Source organism: Rhinichthys klamathensis, unplaced genomic scaffold (genome assembly GCF_029890125.1).
Source record: "Rhinichthys klamathensis goyatoka isolate OS25496 unplaced genomic scaffold, OSU_Roscu_1.1 h1tg000168l_1, whole genome shotgun sequence".
Lineage (NCBI taxonomy): Eukaryota > Metazoa > Chordata > Actinopteri > Cypriniformes > Leuciscidae > Rhinichthys > Rhinichthys klamathensis.
The window spans coordinates 1,171,265-1,189,684 of record NW_026606699.1 but is presented as its reverse complement, the minus strand read 5'-3'; the positions used below and the strand labels follow the sequence as shown (position 1 = coordinate 1,189,684).

The window sequence follows — 18,420 nt, the reverse complement described above, 5'->3', positions numbered from 1 at the left end:
AGCAGAATAGAATTGAATAGAATATGAGCGTTAAAGGGCTGCAGAATAGACATCTGCTTAATCTGCAGATGCACCAGTATCTGATTGTTTGTGATCTTCCGTCAGAGGTTCACATGTGATCAATGTGTGTGATCGATCAGTGTGATCTCATAAACTCTTTTCATTGCTGTCCTGCATTGTGATTCATTGTCAGTGTCTGATAAACTCGCAGAGACCTTCATCTGTAAAGGTCTTTGATTTTAGATTGTGCATAAGAATCACAAGATCTCATTATTTGAGCAGATCAAATGGAGACTTTTGCTTAACACCAATGTCCTGTTATCTATTAGTTTTTTATTCCCTGATTTCATCAAAACGTTGTTGACAGATATTATTGAAGCTTTTGGTTTATAATAAAGCAGGCATTTACTGTTATTTGATATTATAATGTTGCTTCTGTTTGAAAATCCTAAACTAAAATGTGTCAATTCTCATAAGAATGTGGAAAAGCTATGATGCATCAACCTCAGGTTTTTATTTTATTTATTTTTTTATAGATATTTGATCTTTGGTCTCTCTTAGACAACAGAACATGAAGGTTCAGTCTTTTGATCATCAGATGTTTCACCTTATGTCACATTGATTTCAATATGACCTCAAATAGAGACTTGAGCAATCAAAGCTACTTTTATGGCTTATTGTATGTCACCAGTTACGATGAGCACTCTTTAGGGCACTAAGCTGGTCCCTTTGCGGTTTGATTTGAGATTCTGATTGTCTCCTGTCAGTGTCATAAAGGCTGTTCTGTTGCAGTGGCGGTTAAAGATGCTGCCTAGGGGCTTTTGTATCCTAGAGACGCTGACTTCACCAGTCGTGTGTCTCATCATGGTTGTGCTACGTTCATCTGTTCTGTTAAAGGACAGTAAGAGCGGAAGTGATGGGCTGATGATTGTGTCTTTGCACAGGAGTAATTCATATGGGCCCCGTTCCAAAATCGAGTTAATCATGCTGCCTGCGGAGACAACTTCTTTTGCTACATTCACAAAGAAGGCAAAGGTTGAAGTCATGTCGCATTGCACCTCAAAATGAAAAGAAATGATGTTTTCTCATAAAGTTAAGCCTTATACTTTACATTTTAACTATGAGTCATTCAATGAATCATTCACTTTTAAAATAAAAATTAATTCATTAATCAATATTTATTTAAATGTTTTTATCAAAGATTTTTATATACAATAAGCAGCGTGTATATTAGATATTAGTTTAAATAATCTATGACTCATTCATTTAATCATTCACTTTTTAAATGAATGAATTAATAAATGATTTATATATAAAACATTTATATATACACAATAAGTAGAGTGTTATATATATATATATATATATACACACACGTGACACACACACACACACACATATATATATATATATACATAATATAGCATGCATGTGTGTGTGTGTATATATATATATATATATATATAGGTACTTATTTAGTTCTGTACCGTAAGGTAGCAATAAAAGTAGTTGACTATTTTATTTTTATGCATGTGAGTATCATGTCATTAATCAACATATTTAAATCAGTTGTGAGTTGAGTCTCATGGAGTCGTAGCGTATGTAGAGCGTTCCAAAACACTCGCTTATAATGCTGTCTTATACACTGAAAATAAACATTCCTTGTAGAAACAATTTTCACTCAGCAATTGCTAAATTTCATAAATAATGAACGGCAAGTGACATTGAATTAAACATGAATTTTAAAAGTATTTTCTTGTTAAACGTACTTCAATAATCTTTGTATTTTTTACAACTACTCATTTTTGCCGTGTTGTCTCCTCATTTAGCTCAGTGCGGATGTTCTTGGCGTCTATGTGAGTGTCTTTGTATGTTTGAAGTTGGGATGTCTCATCCGGCCCATCGCTCATTTTGCATTATTATCTTTTCATCAGGCTGCCAGTCGACTGTTTTTAGACACCCTGTTCCATCTGAAGCCTTTAGAAAGTTTTTTTCTTTTTTCTTTTGAATGTGTGGGACGGATATTTTGAGACTCTGAATGTATATTTTTTTTTTCTTCATTGAAGTTAATCTGCTTACCAAGACAGTGAAGCTGCTTTCATGCTGATCGTGCAGGAATGTCACAGTCACACAGGTGGCATATAATTAAATCATAACCTAGCCTATTACTTATGTTTTTCCTTGTTGTTTTTCCCCCTGAAGTGAAATCTGTAATAGTTCTGCAGTTTCAGTCTCAGTTTTCCTCTGAGAATGGTGCAATTTAACGGCTCGTCGCCTTGAAACAACAACAGTGACATGAATAAATAATTTTGGGAGGGACATGCAAGAGAGTCGCTCGGCTCATTTAACAGTGATACTGTGTGCGTGACTGTGCTTCAGTCAAATAATCTAACTGTGGGAGGGTTTATTAAGCAGCCACATGAAGGAGATCTGTGTCTATTATCTGCGTGATGTCATGAGCACAGATCTGAACGCATTCTTTTATATTTTAAAAGAATGTTTTGTTGATGCGCATAATGTTGATTACCACAATATATTTTTGTATGGTTATAAAAAGCAGACATGCGATGCTGGTATTTTTAAAATGGTTAAAATACTTCTTTTATTTTTGAATGGAATTTTTTTTATTTATAATTTATTAAATTTTTTATAATTTTTTTTATTCATTGGAATGGTACGAAACTTGGTAAAGGTTTTAGCTCTTGCTGTGTACACACACACACACACAAAATATCATGGACATGATTTCAAATGGTTAAATGGTCCTGAAAAATAGTCACACTTGTGCTCCTCACTATCAAAAATGACCTCATTAGAAAATAATGGGAAACAAATTTCATCTATAAAATAAAATCTTACTAAAAGCTCTTCTTTTTTTTAGATATCAATCTCAAATTTGGAACACAACTTGTTTAGATTTATGGCTTTGATTTTTCTTGCAGTAGTAGAGTAAAACTTGTTTTGGGAAATATTTATTTAATTTGTGATTTTTTTCCTAACAATAAACTTAAAATTCAATAAATTCTAAGTTCACTTTTTTCACAAATCTGCCAAGTGTCTTGTTTAAAAAGAGACTAAACTTAAGTCTGTGCTGCAAAGCATTTAGACTTTTTCAGCATTCTTTAGTGTGTATTAAATGTTGCTGTTTGAGCATGAAAAAGGTCTGCAAAGTTACAAGTCCACTCCAGCAGGAGTTATTCTCTATATCAGTGTCACTGTTTCTGAACTCCCTGAAACGCCTCCATTGTAGTCTTAAGTTTTCTTCCGGGAACAAACACGTCACAATATTCCTTATTTAAATGATAAAATTATATTAATGTGTAAAATAAAGGGGCGGGGCCGGTGTTGAGCCTCGTGGTTATGGTAAGGGGCGGGTCATTTCACATATACGCTCGCTCAAAGCTCTTGACCAATCACTACACACTGGTCCAGCCGACCAATCAGAGCACAGTGTGCTTTTCAGAAGGAGGGGCTTCATAGAGACAGGAACTAAACAGAGCGTTACTGACAGACTGGGAAGCGAGGAGCTGCAACAATAGAGAATATGTGAAAAATAATGTGTTTATTGAACATTCAAGCATGAAAACCTGTTCTAAAAAAATGTTTTTTTAATGTTTATTGCAGTGCAGTGTTTTGCGTCATAGACTGTAGAGTTCTTTATGTGGTTATCAACAGTATCTCAAAACACTTTTACATCTCAGTATGGGTATAATATGTAGTTTGTTTGATCATAAATTGGTTTATTGATCAATTCTCCCCATGTGCTAGACACAACAGAGATCTTTACCACAACAGTTAAAAAGATAAAACAACTGTCATCCAGTATTTATATTCTCATTAGATCTGAGAGGAAAGCTTTATTACCAAGAATCCATTCTCTGCTCCCAGTGGCCATTTCATCCCAAATGGTCTCCAGTTTCTGTTTCCTTCATTGAATGATGTTATAAAAAGTCGATGTTTGCTATGAGCGTATCGGTTTAAATGTTCATCCTTCAATAGATAAAACCATTTCTCTGTGGTTTCCAGGCTTTATTGGAGTTGTTAGCAGCCAGATGCTGATGTGGTTTATCTCACACGTGTGGGTGAATCTCACAAAACAGGACACATTTCACCCCCAAATCAAAAGAAATTATATATATTTTTATGAAATGAAGCATATATATATATATTGTAATAATGTATAAACTTTTATAAAGTTTATACTATAGTTTATAGTAAAACAAGGCTTCATTTTCTTTATGGAAAATATATTTTCTAATTTCTTTCACTTGATTTTGGGATTAAATGTAATGTGGACTTGCTCTTCACCCTTTCCTCTTAATGACCTACGGCTGTGGCTGGAAAACTATTTCAGCCAATTACAGCCTTTCTTATTGGTTTTTCATGTTCATGTGCAGAATGCATTAAAGAGCCACTTTTTGATTATTTAATTCTTTTATTCACTGTCCAATAGTCAGTAAAATGAAAGTCTGATATTACTTTTCTTTCTCTCCCCCTCAAGCCTTCAAGAAAGAAGACAGCGGCTTTGACGAGGTAAGCGAAAATACAACCGTTTGACTTTCATAACCCTTGGGAGTGTTGGAAGACACAGTTAATGTAACTGTCGTGAGATGTTATATGACGTGTTTGGTGTAGTTGTGTGCTGTCTGTAGCTTAATGGATTTCACTGCGTTTTGACTGTCATTGGAGTAGTGCATGCTGGGATGTGCTGTTTGGATGTTGCTATTTGAGGCGATGGTGTAGGTCTCTGGGGTTGAAGTGTCAGTTGTGATCATTTGAGAGATGCTTCATTGTTCTCCATTTCTTCATTGCGCCGAGGCACCGACCCGTCCCTACATTATGCCATTGGCTTTGGAAACAGGCCCTCGAGTGATATTGGAGGGAACGTTGAACAGGAACATCAAATATTATTTTAATACATTTGAGGCCCTTTTTCACTGTTACAGCCATTACTGATTGTGTTTATTGGTGATTTTTCTAGAACCATGTTTTCCAGAGTATTATTTTAAAGACATTGACATACGATTATGTAGGTTTTCTATATTCTGAAAAGACGAACTTTAAAACCAAATTTAACCATTTTGTATTCAGGCAGTCATCGAAGCTTTGTTTTAGTGCTACATGTCCCATCAATACATAAGTTGTTTGTTTGTTGATTATTTTCATGTTTTTTTGTATTCTTCAAGTTAATTTGCAATCTGTATTTCTGTGGCTCAAACAGTAGTTTGAGTGGTTTGTGGTGGTTTGATTCCTAGGAAATGCACTGATAAAATGTAAACCTTGGATGCAATGTAAGACGCTTTGGATAAACTGTATGTAAATGTAATTTGACACACACCAGAAGCAAGCATGTCACATTGGTTCCAAACAGAGACACCATCATTTCCACCAAACGGTCATTGCTGAGCGTTTTAGCTAATACTTCAGCCCGAATATGGCCGTTAAATGGAATTTGATGGGCATGTAAACAATCACCGTTTCACTCTTCAGGAAGTCAAAGTACCGATGACTCTCTCTGAACATTAAAGTCGTCATGAAACGGAAGTTGTGATCGTCTTTTTTTTCCTATTGCGACGTATATCCAAGTGAAATGGCTTCTCGAGCTTGAAAAAATGGGCGGGGCTTGAATGGTTGTGGTTTGCTATTGGTGGATCTCATGTGAGTGACAGGTTGCCCCGCCCTCGTGCCAGTCAACACATCATTAGAGAAGAGATGAGCTGCAAGAGGGAGGGGAAGTTATTTTGACTCAAGATTACGAGGCACATCAATTAAAAAACAATGATGTGCACTGATAAATCATGTATAATAAATGCAGCAATATTCTAGCCTAGAAATCTAAACGCACCCTAGCGGCAGCAAAAATTATTTTGCAGCAAAGTGTGGTCTAGCAACTCTCCATAGACTTTTGAGCTGGAAAAACCAAAAACTGGTCCGGCCAATCAGATCGTGTAGAGTTGGTGGGCGGGCTTAACATAATGACGGCAGAGTTATGACGGTTCCGCGTGATTTCCATAGGTGATTTCCCTCTGCTTGAAAACAAAGAAGATACTGCTGGCGAACAGCGGTCTTTCGAATCGGCTTTGCCCGCGACTCTGGAGGACTTGGAGTTAAGAGAACGTCACTTAAGTCATTCCTAAAAAAGGAAGATGTGTTCAGAGTTTTGACGACCGGATACGGCAAAAGTTTAATATACCAACTAGCTGGTTCACTGGTGGAAAAACGCATGGGACTCACTCAGCCACAGCCGTTCGTTGCTCTGGTTGGTTGTAGCGCTATCCTATGCGTGCCGAGGGATGTTGAAAGACAACCGTTTATCCCGCCCCTCGGATTGAGGTATGCCAATTGTGAGTTCCCAGACCACACATCTTGATGTAGGTCTGGCTTGCCAGGCTAGCAATATTCCATAAAAACTAAGAATCGTCAATTTTGATTTCATGGTGACTTTAAACTCCAGAAACTATCTGTACATCAATAAATGACAAACTTGATCTTGAACTGGAGCATGTGAGATCTTTATATAACCCTGAGCGCTGGTGCTCGGGTGTCTTGGATCGCTGCATCTCTTGTCTTTTCACTGCCGTGGTCAGCCGTCACATCTGGTTAGGCCTGGATGAGCGTGTGTGTGTGTTTCTGCGTTCCTCCCTAGAGACCCACAGGAAGCCCTTCACTTTCTCATCGACAGGCTCTCTCTTTACAACCCCGTATCCATTTAACAACATGCTTTACGCATGCATAAAAAATACAGCGGATGCTAAACAACAACCTTGACTGAATAAATGTAAAATTCAACAGTTTGCAGATGTCTAGTTGGGCTTTTTTCCTACGTGTCATGTTACGGGACGCTCCGTCAGCTAAACGAGGCCTCGTTGTGCTGCATGTTTAATGCCTGGAGTCTCTGAAACTAATGAGTGAGTGACATAGAGTGAGGAGTTTTTACTTTTACTATTTCAAAATATTCATTAGTCATGTTCGCTAAGGCCGTTACTGTTGCTCATACTTGAACAAAAAGCCCTCTTGACCTTCACAACCCATTCTACTTCTGAAACCTGACATGAAACGGGATCTTCAGTGAGACTGAAGTAGGATGGGATGGATTTTATCCATCAGGGTTTGATTGGACTTGAAAAGCGGGTGTTTAGAGGGACTGATGATGTCAGCAGAAAAAGGCGGAGCAAGTCATTTATAAACATTTTAAAGAAAGATTATGCAAAAGAAGTCTTGTTTTTCTTTGGAAAACATAAAGAATCATGCACAATAGGAACTTATGCTTAGAAAGATCAAATATGCATAGTGGCAGCAAGTTTTGCATAGACAAGCAATGTCTTTAGAAAATATCAAATGTAGCAAATGTTATTTTCTTCTATTTATGACATTTGAAGCTTATTTATTTATATAATATGTAACAAATAAAAATATATAATATATAATAATATAATAAATTCTACTTATTATATATTAATTTAAAATTAAACAAACACACACACACACACACACACACACACACATTTATTTATTTATTTAAGAAGTAAAAATATTTTTTTTCTCTGCAAAATGCTGCAGTATTTCTTGGAATCGTATCTTGGCAATATCCATTAATGGTGATTATTTTGAGCTTGTTTGTCCATGAAAATGATGTCTCCGTGCAGTTTGTTGAAATGATAAGATTTGTAGCATTCAAAGCGTTCTCTTCATGGGAACTGGTTCGGTCCGTTGGCTATAAATGGTTGCCGCCGCTGGGGAAACATGTAAAGAATCTCAGAAGGAAAGGGACGGTTTCCTGTTGAGCATGAAGTGTGTGTCTGAGAAAGCAGAAAGTATTTGACCTCCCTAGAAATGTCCTGATTCTCTCTCTCTCTCTCTCTCTCTCTCTCTCTCTCTCTCTCTCTCTCTGTCTGTGTGTGTGTGCGCGTGAGTCTGTTGGATGTGTCTTCATGTATAACTGACAGTTTTTCCATAAACCCCTGCTGGTCTCTCTGATTGTGGCCCTTTGAGGCAGCGCTGGATGCATGTGGGTGTTTCTTTTAAACGAACGGGACTTTTGTTTATTCAAACTACACTGTAAAAAAAATATTTGTTAGTTGTAAATAAAACAGATATTTGAAGTATGTTGTACAAGAAAATATTTCAGGCGTTCGTTTTCAAAAATGTACTAATTTCTTTGTAATTATTTGTAAAAAAATTCTAGCAATATCTTAGTGAAAATAGTTTCAAAGTAAATCCTAAACCATTTTTTTCAGTGTATATCAGAAATGCTTGCTACCTTTCAGATGCCCTTTGTCTGTTGATTGTATTGCTTTACTCTTATCGCAGAGCCAAAGAAGTCAAGGAAGATTTGCAGAATATTATATTGCATTTCCAATCAAGATGTTATTTCGCCAAGTTATGCTAATGGAATGAAAATGTTATTTATTGTGAAATTAAGCTGCAGGAGTCTTTTTATTCCAAAAATGATTAAAAGGTCATTTTGTCATTATTATCACAATATATTGTCTAAAAAATACAGAATGTGATTCATATTTGTCCGCTGTTGGACATTGCTAGTTGACAAATTAGTGAAAGTTTTTTCAGGGGTCGTCAGTGTCTTAGTTGAAGAAACAGCCGGTTTAGTGTGCTTTTCATATGCACGTGTTTATGCATGGATCTTACCGTTACTGTCACGCTAAAGTTTGTCTCAACAGGATTTTGACTTGCACATGCACAATTTTATTGCATTCTGCGTGTGTGAAGGACATTAATGTGTCAATCTCACAAAAAAGTTTATTGTTCATATTTCACAGCAGAATAAAGAATATATATATTTTGCTTAAAATAAATACTTTTTTATTCTTTTCTTCTTTATTCATTCTATTTCAGTGATGTCTCATGACACATGATGCATTATTTAATTATTAAAGCATTAATGCATTGTGGGGTTTGTTGCACTGCCTTTTATTTTTTGTAGGAATGATTATTAAACCAAATTTTGAGAATTAAAAATAAGTAAAATGTCTTTTCACATGACAGTAATGATCATTTTAGGGGAAAATGTTTAATTGTCATGGGAATAATACTGCTATAATGTAAAAAGAAAAATCATGATTCTCAAAAATAGGATTATCTTCTTTAATGTGTAGCATGAGCTGGCTCAGACCTCGCTTACAGAAGATCTCATTGTTTTCTGTGTGATCCGGCGACTGCAGGCGAGTCGTATGAATGAGCCGAGTATCTTGTGTACATCTCCACAGCACTCAGATTTATTTATAGCTTGCCACATCATCATCTACTGGACTCGTTTCAGAGTGACCTGCCATCAACATCAACCTCTTAATGACTTCACAAAGGTCAAGTTTGGTGACCTCTATGTCAGATGTGCTCATCTGAACACCATACTGTATCTGATCTTGCTGGTAGCATTGATCAAATCTTCGATTAATCGTTAAAAGATCGCGATCTCGATTAAAACACCCACGCAATCTCATTCCAAAATGACAACGATTCGCCTGTGTCTATTAAACCTTTGACAAAATCTCACAATTCAGATCTGCGTTTGCATTGCCGTTGAAACAGCCTTTTCAACATCAACATTATAAAAGTTTTATAGTTCGGATATAAACACTGATGTCTACGGAAGCGATCAAAATAGAGTAAATCATCTTCTGAAAGTAATTTGGGGCTTCAAATTACGATTGTATCAATAACATTGTTACACCAGTAGGTGGCGACAAGTGACTGTTAAAAAATGTATTTGTCGTTGAATCAATCATTCAAAAGAGTCGTTCAAAAAACGCTGATTCATCCAGTAATGAAACGAGTGAGTCATTGAATCGTTCATTCAACCGATTTAAAAAAAATTGTTATTCAGATTAATAATAAACAACATTTTATATAGTCTGCAGGATTAAAAAAATTTATCAGAACTTCTTATTTTTCAGAACTTTTTTATCAGAACTAGGTGTTTTGTTGTTAATTTTCATTAAGTCTTTTATAACTAATGATATAGTGATAATATGGAGGGAAAAACAGCTTAATTTTATCCAGAGTCCCAAATAAATGCAATTTGGTGCAGATGCTGATATTTATATTGCCAAAAAGATAAAGTTCTGATAGCTTGTAATTGTAAATCAATGAGATCTTTATAGAAGAATTCTTCATGCATATAAATATCAGTCGTCACCATATATCTGCCAATGATATGTTTTTGTTTCAAGATATTGAAATGCTTAATTTTTATGATTAAGCTCTGTAGTTTTAAAACCTATAATGCAATGCAATACAATGATGATTGAAAGATGAAACAATAAACCTTCCTCAGAAGCCTGATGGATCATATCTGATACTAATATTTGAACATAAATTTTCTAAAAAAATGATGTATGGATAATCAAGTTGCTTTTATCTTGAAATTTTTACTAACAATATCAAATTTATTCTAACGTTTACTTATAAAAATCAGTAAAGATTAAAAGACACGTGAACCATGACCCGAGGGTGGACATTTTACAATTATACCTTTTACTTGCTCAAAAGTATAAAATATCAATCAGACAGAAGGCATGTTGATTGTGTGCAACAGGTCTTTCAGCTGTTTTGATCATGTTGATCAATTTGAGAAATATGCGTACCAAATATGAGACAGTAGCTTGAATAGCTGATCTCAAAATGTTTAACTCTGTCAATATTCGCACCCTCATGTTGTTCTAAAATCTTTTTTTCTTGCACTACTGAAGGTCAACTTTTTGAATCTTCATGCAGCTCTTTTCCATACAACAACATTTCACAAGTCACAACCATGACTGTCAAGCTCCAGAAATACCCGTAACACTCATGCACTGTATATTCAACTCTTCTGAAGTCTTATGATGTCGTTTGCAGTCTGTTTCGCAGACAAAGCATAATGTGACTCTTGAAGACTTCATGTGGACTATTGTTATGATAATTTTTTGGGATAAGAATCTTCAAAACAAGTTCTAATTTTAAGCTCCTTTTTTTTTTTTTTTTAAACGACAGAAATGTGAAGCAGAGATTCTGTCCTCCTCCACATCAGCTCATTCGTCCTCTTCCAGCCCCCCGCTGCGCTCCCAGACTGCTAATGGAGACCCTGCCGCACCGGGACACGGCTGAATTTTAAATAACTTTCTGGGATCGAGTGGTTCACAGCTGAAGGAATGCCGGGCCCTCAAAATGGCGTGAAGCCCCGGAGGGATTTGGTGCCTTCAGTTAGAATGTGTTTATTGTGAGACTTGAAATGCTTGTCATTGTGAGCGCGCTGGAGAGGAAAGAGATGCACGCTTGTGCGTTTGGCTATGATGCCTGTTTTAATGTCTTCTCATCTGTGGAGAAGGATTGCGCTCCTTTAGATTCAAATTTACATTTATCCATTTAGCAGACGCGACTTAAAAATGGAGGAATACATCAAGCCATTTATCTTAAGGAGGCAATAACATGAGAAGTGCTAGTAATACAGGAAGAAAAATGTAAAAGCATAGAATAACATGCATGCATAACACATGTGGGATTTATATTCAGTAAATTACATTTTTAAACGGTTCACTGGAATGACACATTTATAATGAATTATTTTCTTCTATTGTAAGTCACTTAGAAAAAAAGATGCATAAATAAATGTAAATGTAATTTAAATGTGTATATATAATATATGTATGTGTGTGTGTGTGTGTGTGTGTATATGCATGCAAATTACATTTAAATTTATTTATGCATTTTGCAGACTTATACTGTATATAGTGTAATATATATATATATATATATATAGTCATTAGACTAACTGAAGTGGATAAAATAATGCAATTTAAGCTCTACATATCAAAATATATTAGCAAAATTACGTTTACATTTATGTATGCAATTAGCAGACGCTTTTATCAACAGTGACTTACAATAGAGGAAATTAATTCATTATAAATTCCTGTGAACTCTTTTTATTTTTGGATCCCGTCGTCAGGCTCACTGCTGTAAAATTCCTGAATGCATGATCGACTGAAGGTGTCACAAAAGAAATTGTAATTTTCTAATCATAAATTCCAGCCTCCTGTCTCTTCCTGTCTTTTCTCCGTGTGCAAGAAGTTCATTATTTATTCTCGGCTGAATTAGAGTCTGGCACGTTCTCCACTTTCATTTGTTTGGTGTCAGCATGTGGAATTAATTTAATAAATGTCGTCTTTCATCATGTTAAAGGCTCCCCAGTTATTTGTGGAATGGGTTCGTTGTTGCCACCACAAATCATCTATTTTTCTTTTTGTGTTTGAGGGAAAAGCTTCAGCCTTAATTTCAAGACAAACATCTTGTATTTTCTTCTTTGCTGATGAATATAATCTTATATAAATCTTATAATCCAGCTCAATGGTATTCGCAAATGAATCCTTAACATAAGTGGATCAAAGTCTGTGGTGACTTTCTGTGTTCTGTTGTATTTTTGTTATGAGGTGAACATTGATTTCAGCCATCAGGGGTTGATCAGATAAAGGATTAAAAAAGACAAGATTTTGATTTGAAATAAAGTGCACGGATGAATCATTCACAGTAAGATCAAGAACATGAATTAAAGGTGACAAATTCTGTGATAATTTACTCACCGTCGTTCAAAACCCATAAGACTTTGGTTTACTTCAAAACGCATTCAAAGTCAGGTAACCAAAAGATTCATAAAGGTGCTGTAAAAGCCTAAATTAAATCTGCTCATCAAATAAATCAATCATATCTTTTAACAAGACTTGGACTAAACCGCTTGATTCATATGGATTTTTTTATGACACCTTTATAACCTTTTTGGATATTTTAAGTTTTAGTGTCCTGGACTTTCAGCGGAGGGACAGAAACCTCTCAGGTTTATCATCTGCTAACGGCTTATCAGTCAAATATTAGAAATATATATATATATATATAAAAAAATATGAAGCGATATTGGATATGTAATTGTGGATGCTCATTTCCCAAATTTTTACAGATTATTTTTGATGTAATCTAATGCTCACTTAAAGTTAATCTTTAAAACGCTTATTATTGAATAATTCGGTTAAATGTAATCTTTACCAAATTGTCAATATGAATATCCATTTTTCCACACATTGCAGCACCTAAAATTATTGATTTTATTTTGTGTGTGTATTTTGTGGCAAATGTTGAGTTAGTTAGTAGTGTGTTGGTTGAAACTCACGGTTATGGTAAAGCATGGGATATTTCCATAGAGGATATTTCTCAAACACGCTTGAAGCGGTTGACCAATCACAACACACTGGTCCAGCCGACCAATCAGAGCACATTGTGCTTTTCTGAAGGATGGGCTTCATAGAGACAGGAACTAAACAGGGGTGCGTTTCCCAAAAGCATCGTTAGTTCTGTTGTTATCAGCAAAGTTCAGCGAGGCGATGTTTCCAAGGGGGTAATCCATCGACCGGAAGTTGAAGCCGGCCGGGTGCCGCCATCTTGTAGCAGAACTTCACTTGCGTTAGCATTTCCATTGACTCCCATTCATTTTGGCGTCACTTTGACAGCGAATAACTTTACATCTGAGGCGTTTAAAGACTCCATTTGTCCATTATTTATTTCTAAAGAAACACGAAAATGTATAAAGGGCTCCATTACCTTCTATGTTACATTATGGCCCCGTAGAAACAGTTTTAGTAAAAATAGGCTAACGATTGCGTCATAACCACTCGACTCTCTGTCGCGCTGTACAGAAATGACCGTACAGACAGGAGGAGAAGCTCGCAGGCAATCGGGGGGACGTCCCGTCAAGGGAGAAGCCCATAGATAATGAGTACATAAAAGCAACGGAATACTTACTCCTGCTCACTCACGCCAAAGAACTCTTTGCTCAAGTTCCCCGTCTCTGCAAGATTAACGTTGGCAATTTTCACGCACAGCTACTAGAAGAGTAACGTCTGTCAGACAGGTTGCTCACGTCATCAAGCTTAGTTTGAGTCGGTCTGAGTCTGCGCGTCAGGAAAGGAAGTGCTCAAAAATCGCTAAAAATGGGCTTCAACTGTCTCAACTGAGTTCCAATGAGATGGCTCTGTCCACTTCTTATACTGTCTATGGATGTTTCCCGAAACCATCGTTCCAACGAATATTCACAAACAGCATCGCAAAGTTGCGTGGTTGGAACGACAGCTCTCGACCTGTGGTTAGAAGCAGAGTTTCTAGATTGTATTACATGTGGACTTAATAAATCCTTATCTTGAGCAAAAAAAGCAAGCTGACATTCAGTACAACCTGTGTCTTTAATTTAGAATGCATAAAAATGTCATTTACGTCTATTAGTTTGTCAAGAGATTTAAAGCACCGTTTTTGAAGACTGCGCATGTGCGAACGAGCTCTACTATGTAAGAACGAGCATATCTGGAAATAAAGCAAAAAAAACGGAGAAAATCTGGAAAATTTGCTTTATCTGGAAATAAAGCAAAAAAAAACGGAGAAAAATAAGAAATAGTCCTCAAATGCCATGTTTGTCATTTATATCAAACCATCTAGCATTAATTCGATCTCAAACAGTTTCATTAAAATAAGTTATTTCTCCACCACGTGCGTAACGTGGTAAACCAGCGTGGTTGAACGACCACTTTGCGACAATATGGTTTCGGGAAACAGTCGTGACTAGCTAGTTGATTTCTTCAACGATGCATCATACTATATGAAGCAGCGAGTTGTGTCGTTGTACAGGAAACTCACCCCAGAGCGTTACTGACAGACTGGGAAGAGAGAGGAGCTGCAACAATGAAATATGTGGACAAATAATGTGTTTATTGAACATCGAAGCATGAAAATCTGTTCTAGAGCCCAAAGACAAAATCAAGACTTTGTAAAAGGGCATAATAGGTCCCCTTTAATTTTGAACCAAAGTCGTATGGAATAACATAAGGGTTAGTAAATGATGATTTTGGAGTGAACTATCCCTTTAAGACGTTCAAGATTGTGTTTGTTTGTCACTTTTTGGGTGAAGTCTTTCTGGGAAAAGGCCAGAAAACACTCCAAACACACAGTCAAAGATCAGCCTGAGAGACTTCCGGTGAGAATCTGTCTGTCACGGTTTCTGCCGCCTCGGTGAATCAGCATGCGTCTGGCAGACATGTGACCAAACCGACTGCATTATCAGGACGTTAGCTCCTCCTAATCGCTCGCCAGCTCAGCTGTTCCACATGGAAAACTTGACAGAAATCTGAAACCTTACACAACATTTCCAGGATAGAAAATCAGCATTGCTGCATGGTGGATTCCTCATTTCAGATAGTAAATGACAATTTTAATGGGCTGTCATCTGTTTTCTTCTTCCTCCATTAGCTTATAATGAAGTGTGAAACGCTGAGTAAATGTGATGAGATTGTCATATCGCCATTCGGCTCTCATCCATAATTTGTTTGCGTTAGTGTGGGGAGGTTGGTTTGTGTAGCTCTTGGCTATCATCCATCCATCCAGATGCTTGCCAATTATCTTTGAGATGGTGCGTGTGGAGTGATTCAATCCAGCCAAACACACAAATGTCTTTTTCAAACGCTGCAAACGGTCCTGGATAAAAGTTGTTCAGGAACTGCCAGACAGATGACATGTTTTGGCCAGATTTTTTGCTTTTGGATCAAATGAAACAAGCATTTGCTGTGAGTAATGTTCGTCATAGAGAATCAGGACACTAGCAGTGTCTTCAGCTCATTTATGTTGACTGGTTTGGACTTGTGGCCTTCGTTAGCCCCATTTGCTTCATATGCTATTTCATGGTTTGTAACGATGCTCCCAAGTGCCCTTTTTATTAATTGAGTTGTAGCATTTAAAGGAATACTCCACTTTTTTTGGAAATAGGCTCATTTTACAACTCCCCCAGAGTTAAACTGTTGAGTTTTACCGTTTTTGAATCCATTCAGCCGATCTCCGGTTCTGGCGGTACCACTTTTAGCATAGCTTAGCATACATCATTGAAGTGGACTAGACCATTAGCATTTCTAAAAAAAAAATGACCAAAGAGTTTCGATATTTTTCCTATTTAAAACTTGACTCTTCTGTAGTTACATCGTGCACTAAGACCGACGGAAAATGTAAAGTTGCGATTTTCTAGGCTGATATGGCTAGGAACTATACTCTCATTCCTGCGTAATAATCAAGAAACTTTACTGCCGTACATGAGTGCAGCAGGCGTAATGATATGACGCAGCGCCTGAAAATAGTTCCGTTGTGTTGACGGAAGGTAGCCTATTTTCAGGCGCTGCGTCATATCATTACGCCTGCTGCACTCATGGTACGGCAGTGAAGTTTCTTGATTACTACGCAGGAATGAGAGTATAGTTCCTAGCCATATCAGCCTAGAAAATCGCAACTTTACATTTTCCGTCGGTCTTAGTGCACGATGTAACTACAGAAGAGTCAAGTTTTAAATAGAAAAAATACATTTACATTTACATTTAGTCATTTAGCAGACGCTTTTATCCAAAGCGACTTACAACTGAGGACTAAACCAAGCGAGTCATCGTGAAGAGGCAAAAGCAACGCAAGAAGTGCTCAAAATACAAAGTTCAGACATAGCTCGGAGTAGCATAAGCCAGGCAAGCGAGGATTTAGAGGAAAGGATTTTTTATTTTTTATTTTTTTTATTTTTTTTATGTTAAGTGCTCCCGGAAGAGATGAGTTTTCAGTTGTCTTTTGAATGTTGAATGGATATTAAGAAAAAACAACTTACGCGCTCTTGACGTTCTCGCCGAGTGACTGCTTGTCCTGGCTTTTACCTGAATTTACTTCTAATTTATATCTGCTTTAACAGCCCTTGCAATTAGCACAGCGAAAGCAAATATCCCGACAATGGCCCAAATCGAAACTAGCTGTTATGAACAGCAATACTTAAGTGCTACAATAACAAACAGACTACAACCCTTAAGACGGCAGATATTCAAAATAGGAACGCGACTAATTAAAATAAAGATATTTAGTGAAGATAAAAATTACAAAGAAGCAAAGAATCGAAAATAGCCCTACTTACTTGACAAATGGTAAACAGAGCAACAGGAGAACTGGATATTAAGAAAAAACAACTTACGCGCTCTTGACGTTCTCGCCGAGTGACTGCTTGTCCTGGCTTTCACCTGAATTTACTTCTAATTTATATCTGCTTTAACAGCCCTTGCAATTAGCACAGCGAAAGCAAATATCCCGACAATGGCCCAAATCGAAACTAGCTGTTATGAACAGCAATACTTAAGTGCTACAATAACAAACAGACTACAACCCTTAAGACGGCAGATATTCAAAATAGGAATGCGACTAATTAAAATAAAGATATTTAGTGAAGATAAAAATTACAAAGAAGCAAAGAATCGAAAATAGCCCTACTTACTTGACAAATGGTAAACAGAGCAACAGGAGAACTGGATATTAAGAAAAAACAACTTACGCGCTCTTGACGTTCTCGCCGAGTGACTGCTTGTCCTGGCTTTCACCTGAATTTACTTCTAATTTATATCTGCTTTAACAGCCCTTGCAATTAGCACAGCGAAAGCAAATATCCCGACAATGGCCCAAATCGAAACTAGCTGTTATGAACAGCAATACTTAAGTGCTACAATAACAAACAGACTACAACCCTTAAGACGGCAGATATTCAAAATAGGAATGCGACTAATTAAAATAAAGATATTTAGTGAAGATAAAAATTACAAAGAAGCAAAGAATCGAAAATAGCCCTACTTACTTGACAAATGGTAAACAGAGCAACAGGAGAACTGGATATTAAGAAAAAACAACTTACGCGCTCTTGACGTTCTCGCCGAGTGACTGCTTGTCCTGGCTTTCACCTGAATTTACTTCTAATTTATATCTGCTTTAACAGCCCTTGCAATTAGCACAGCGAAAGCAAATATCCCGACAATGGCCCAAATCGAAACTAGCTGTTATGAACAGCAATACTTAAGTGCTACAATAACAAACAGACTACAACCCTTAAGACGGCAGATATTCAAAATAGGAACGCGACTAATTAAAATAAAGATATTTACAAAATATCTAAACTCTTTGGTCATTTTTTTTTTAGAAATGCTAATGGTCTTGTCCACTTCAATGATATATGCTAAGTTATGCTAAAGGTGGTGCCGCCAGAACCGGAGATCGTCTGAATGGATTAAAAAACGGTAAAACTCAACTGTTTAACTCTGGGGGAGTTATAAAATGAGCCTATTTCCAAAAAAAGTGGAGTATCCCTTTAAAATGGATTAGCAGTTGGTATCAGAATTATTTTAAAAAAATTAGATGGAGCGTAATTGGATTTCCATTTTTTTTTTTTTTTTTTTTTACATTTCTTAATTTATTTATTTTTACTCAAATTTTCCACGGACCCCGCAGGATTCCCTTGCGTCCCCCTAGGGGTCCCCGGACCCCGGTTTGAAAACCTTGGTCGTTGATCACTTTGGATGAAAGCATCTGCTAAATGACTTACTTGCAAAGGAAAAG

General features: G+C 36.6%; 2 protein-coding genes across 3 annotated transcripts in view; one reads left to right on the top strand and one right to left on the bottom strand.

The window, feature by feature from the left end:
* xrcc1 (X-ray repair complementing defective repair in Chinese hamster cells 1) overlaps nt 1–5,484 on the bottom strand; it is a 68,805-nt gene extending 63,321 nt beyond the window's left edge. Inside the window, exon 1 of the mRNA XM_056259462.1 lies at nt 5,474–5,484. The gene's annotated coding sequence lies outside the window, so the exon portion shown is untranslated. The remainder of the gene's footprint in view (nt 1–5,473) is intronic.
* cdk14 (cyclin dependent kinase 14) overlaps nt 1–18,420 on the top strand; it is a 160,778-nt gene that overhangs the window by 524 nt on the left and 141,834 nt on the right. For both annotated transcript variants that reach the window (XM_056259470.1, XM_056259471.1), the window contains exon 2: nt 4,502–4,533. In XM_056259470.1, the coding sequence (XP_056115445.1) occupies nt 4,502–4,533 (32 nt within the window). The remainder of the gene's footprint in view (nt 1–4,501; nt 4,534–18,420) is intronic.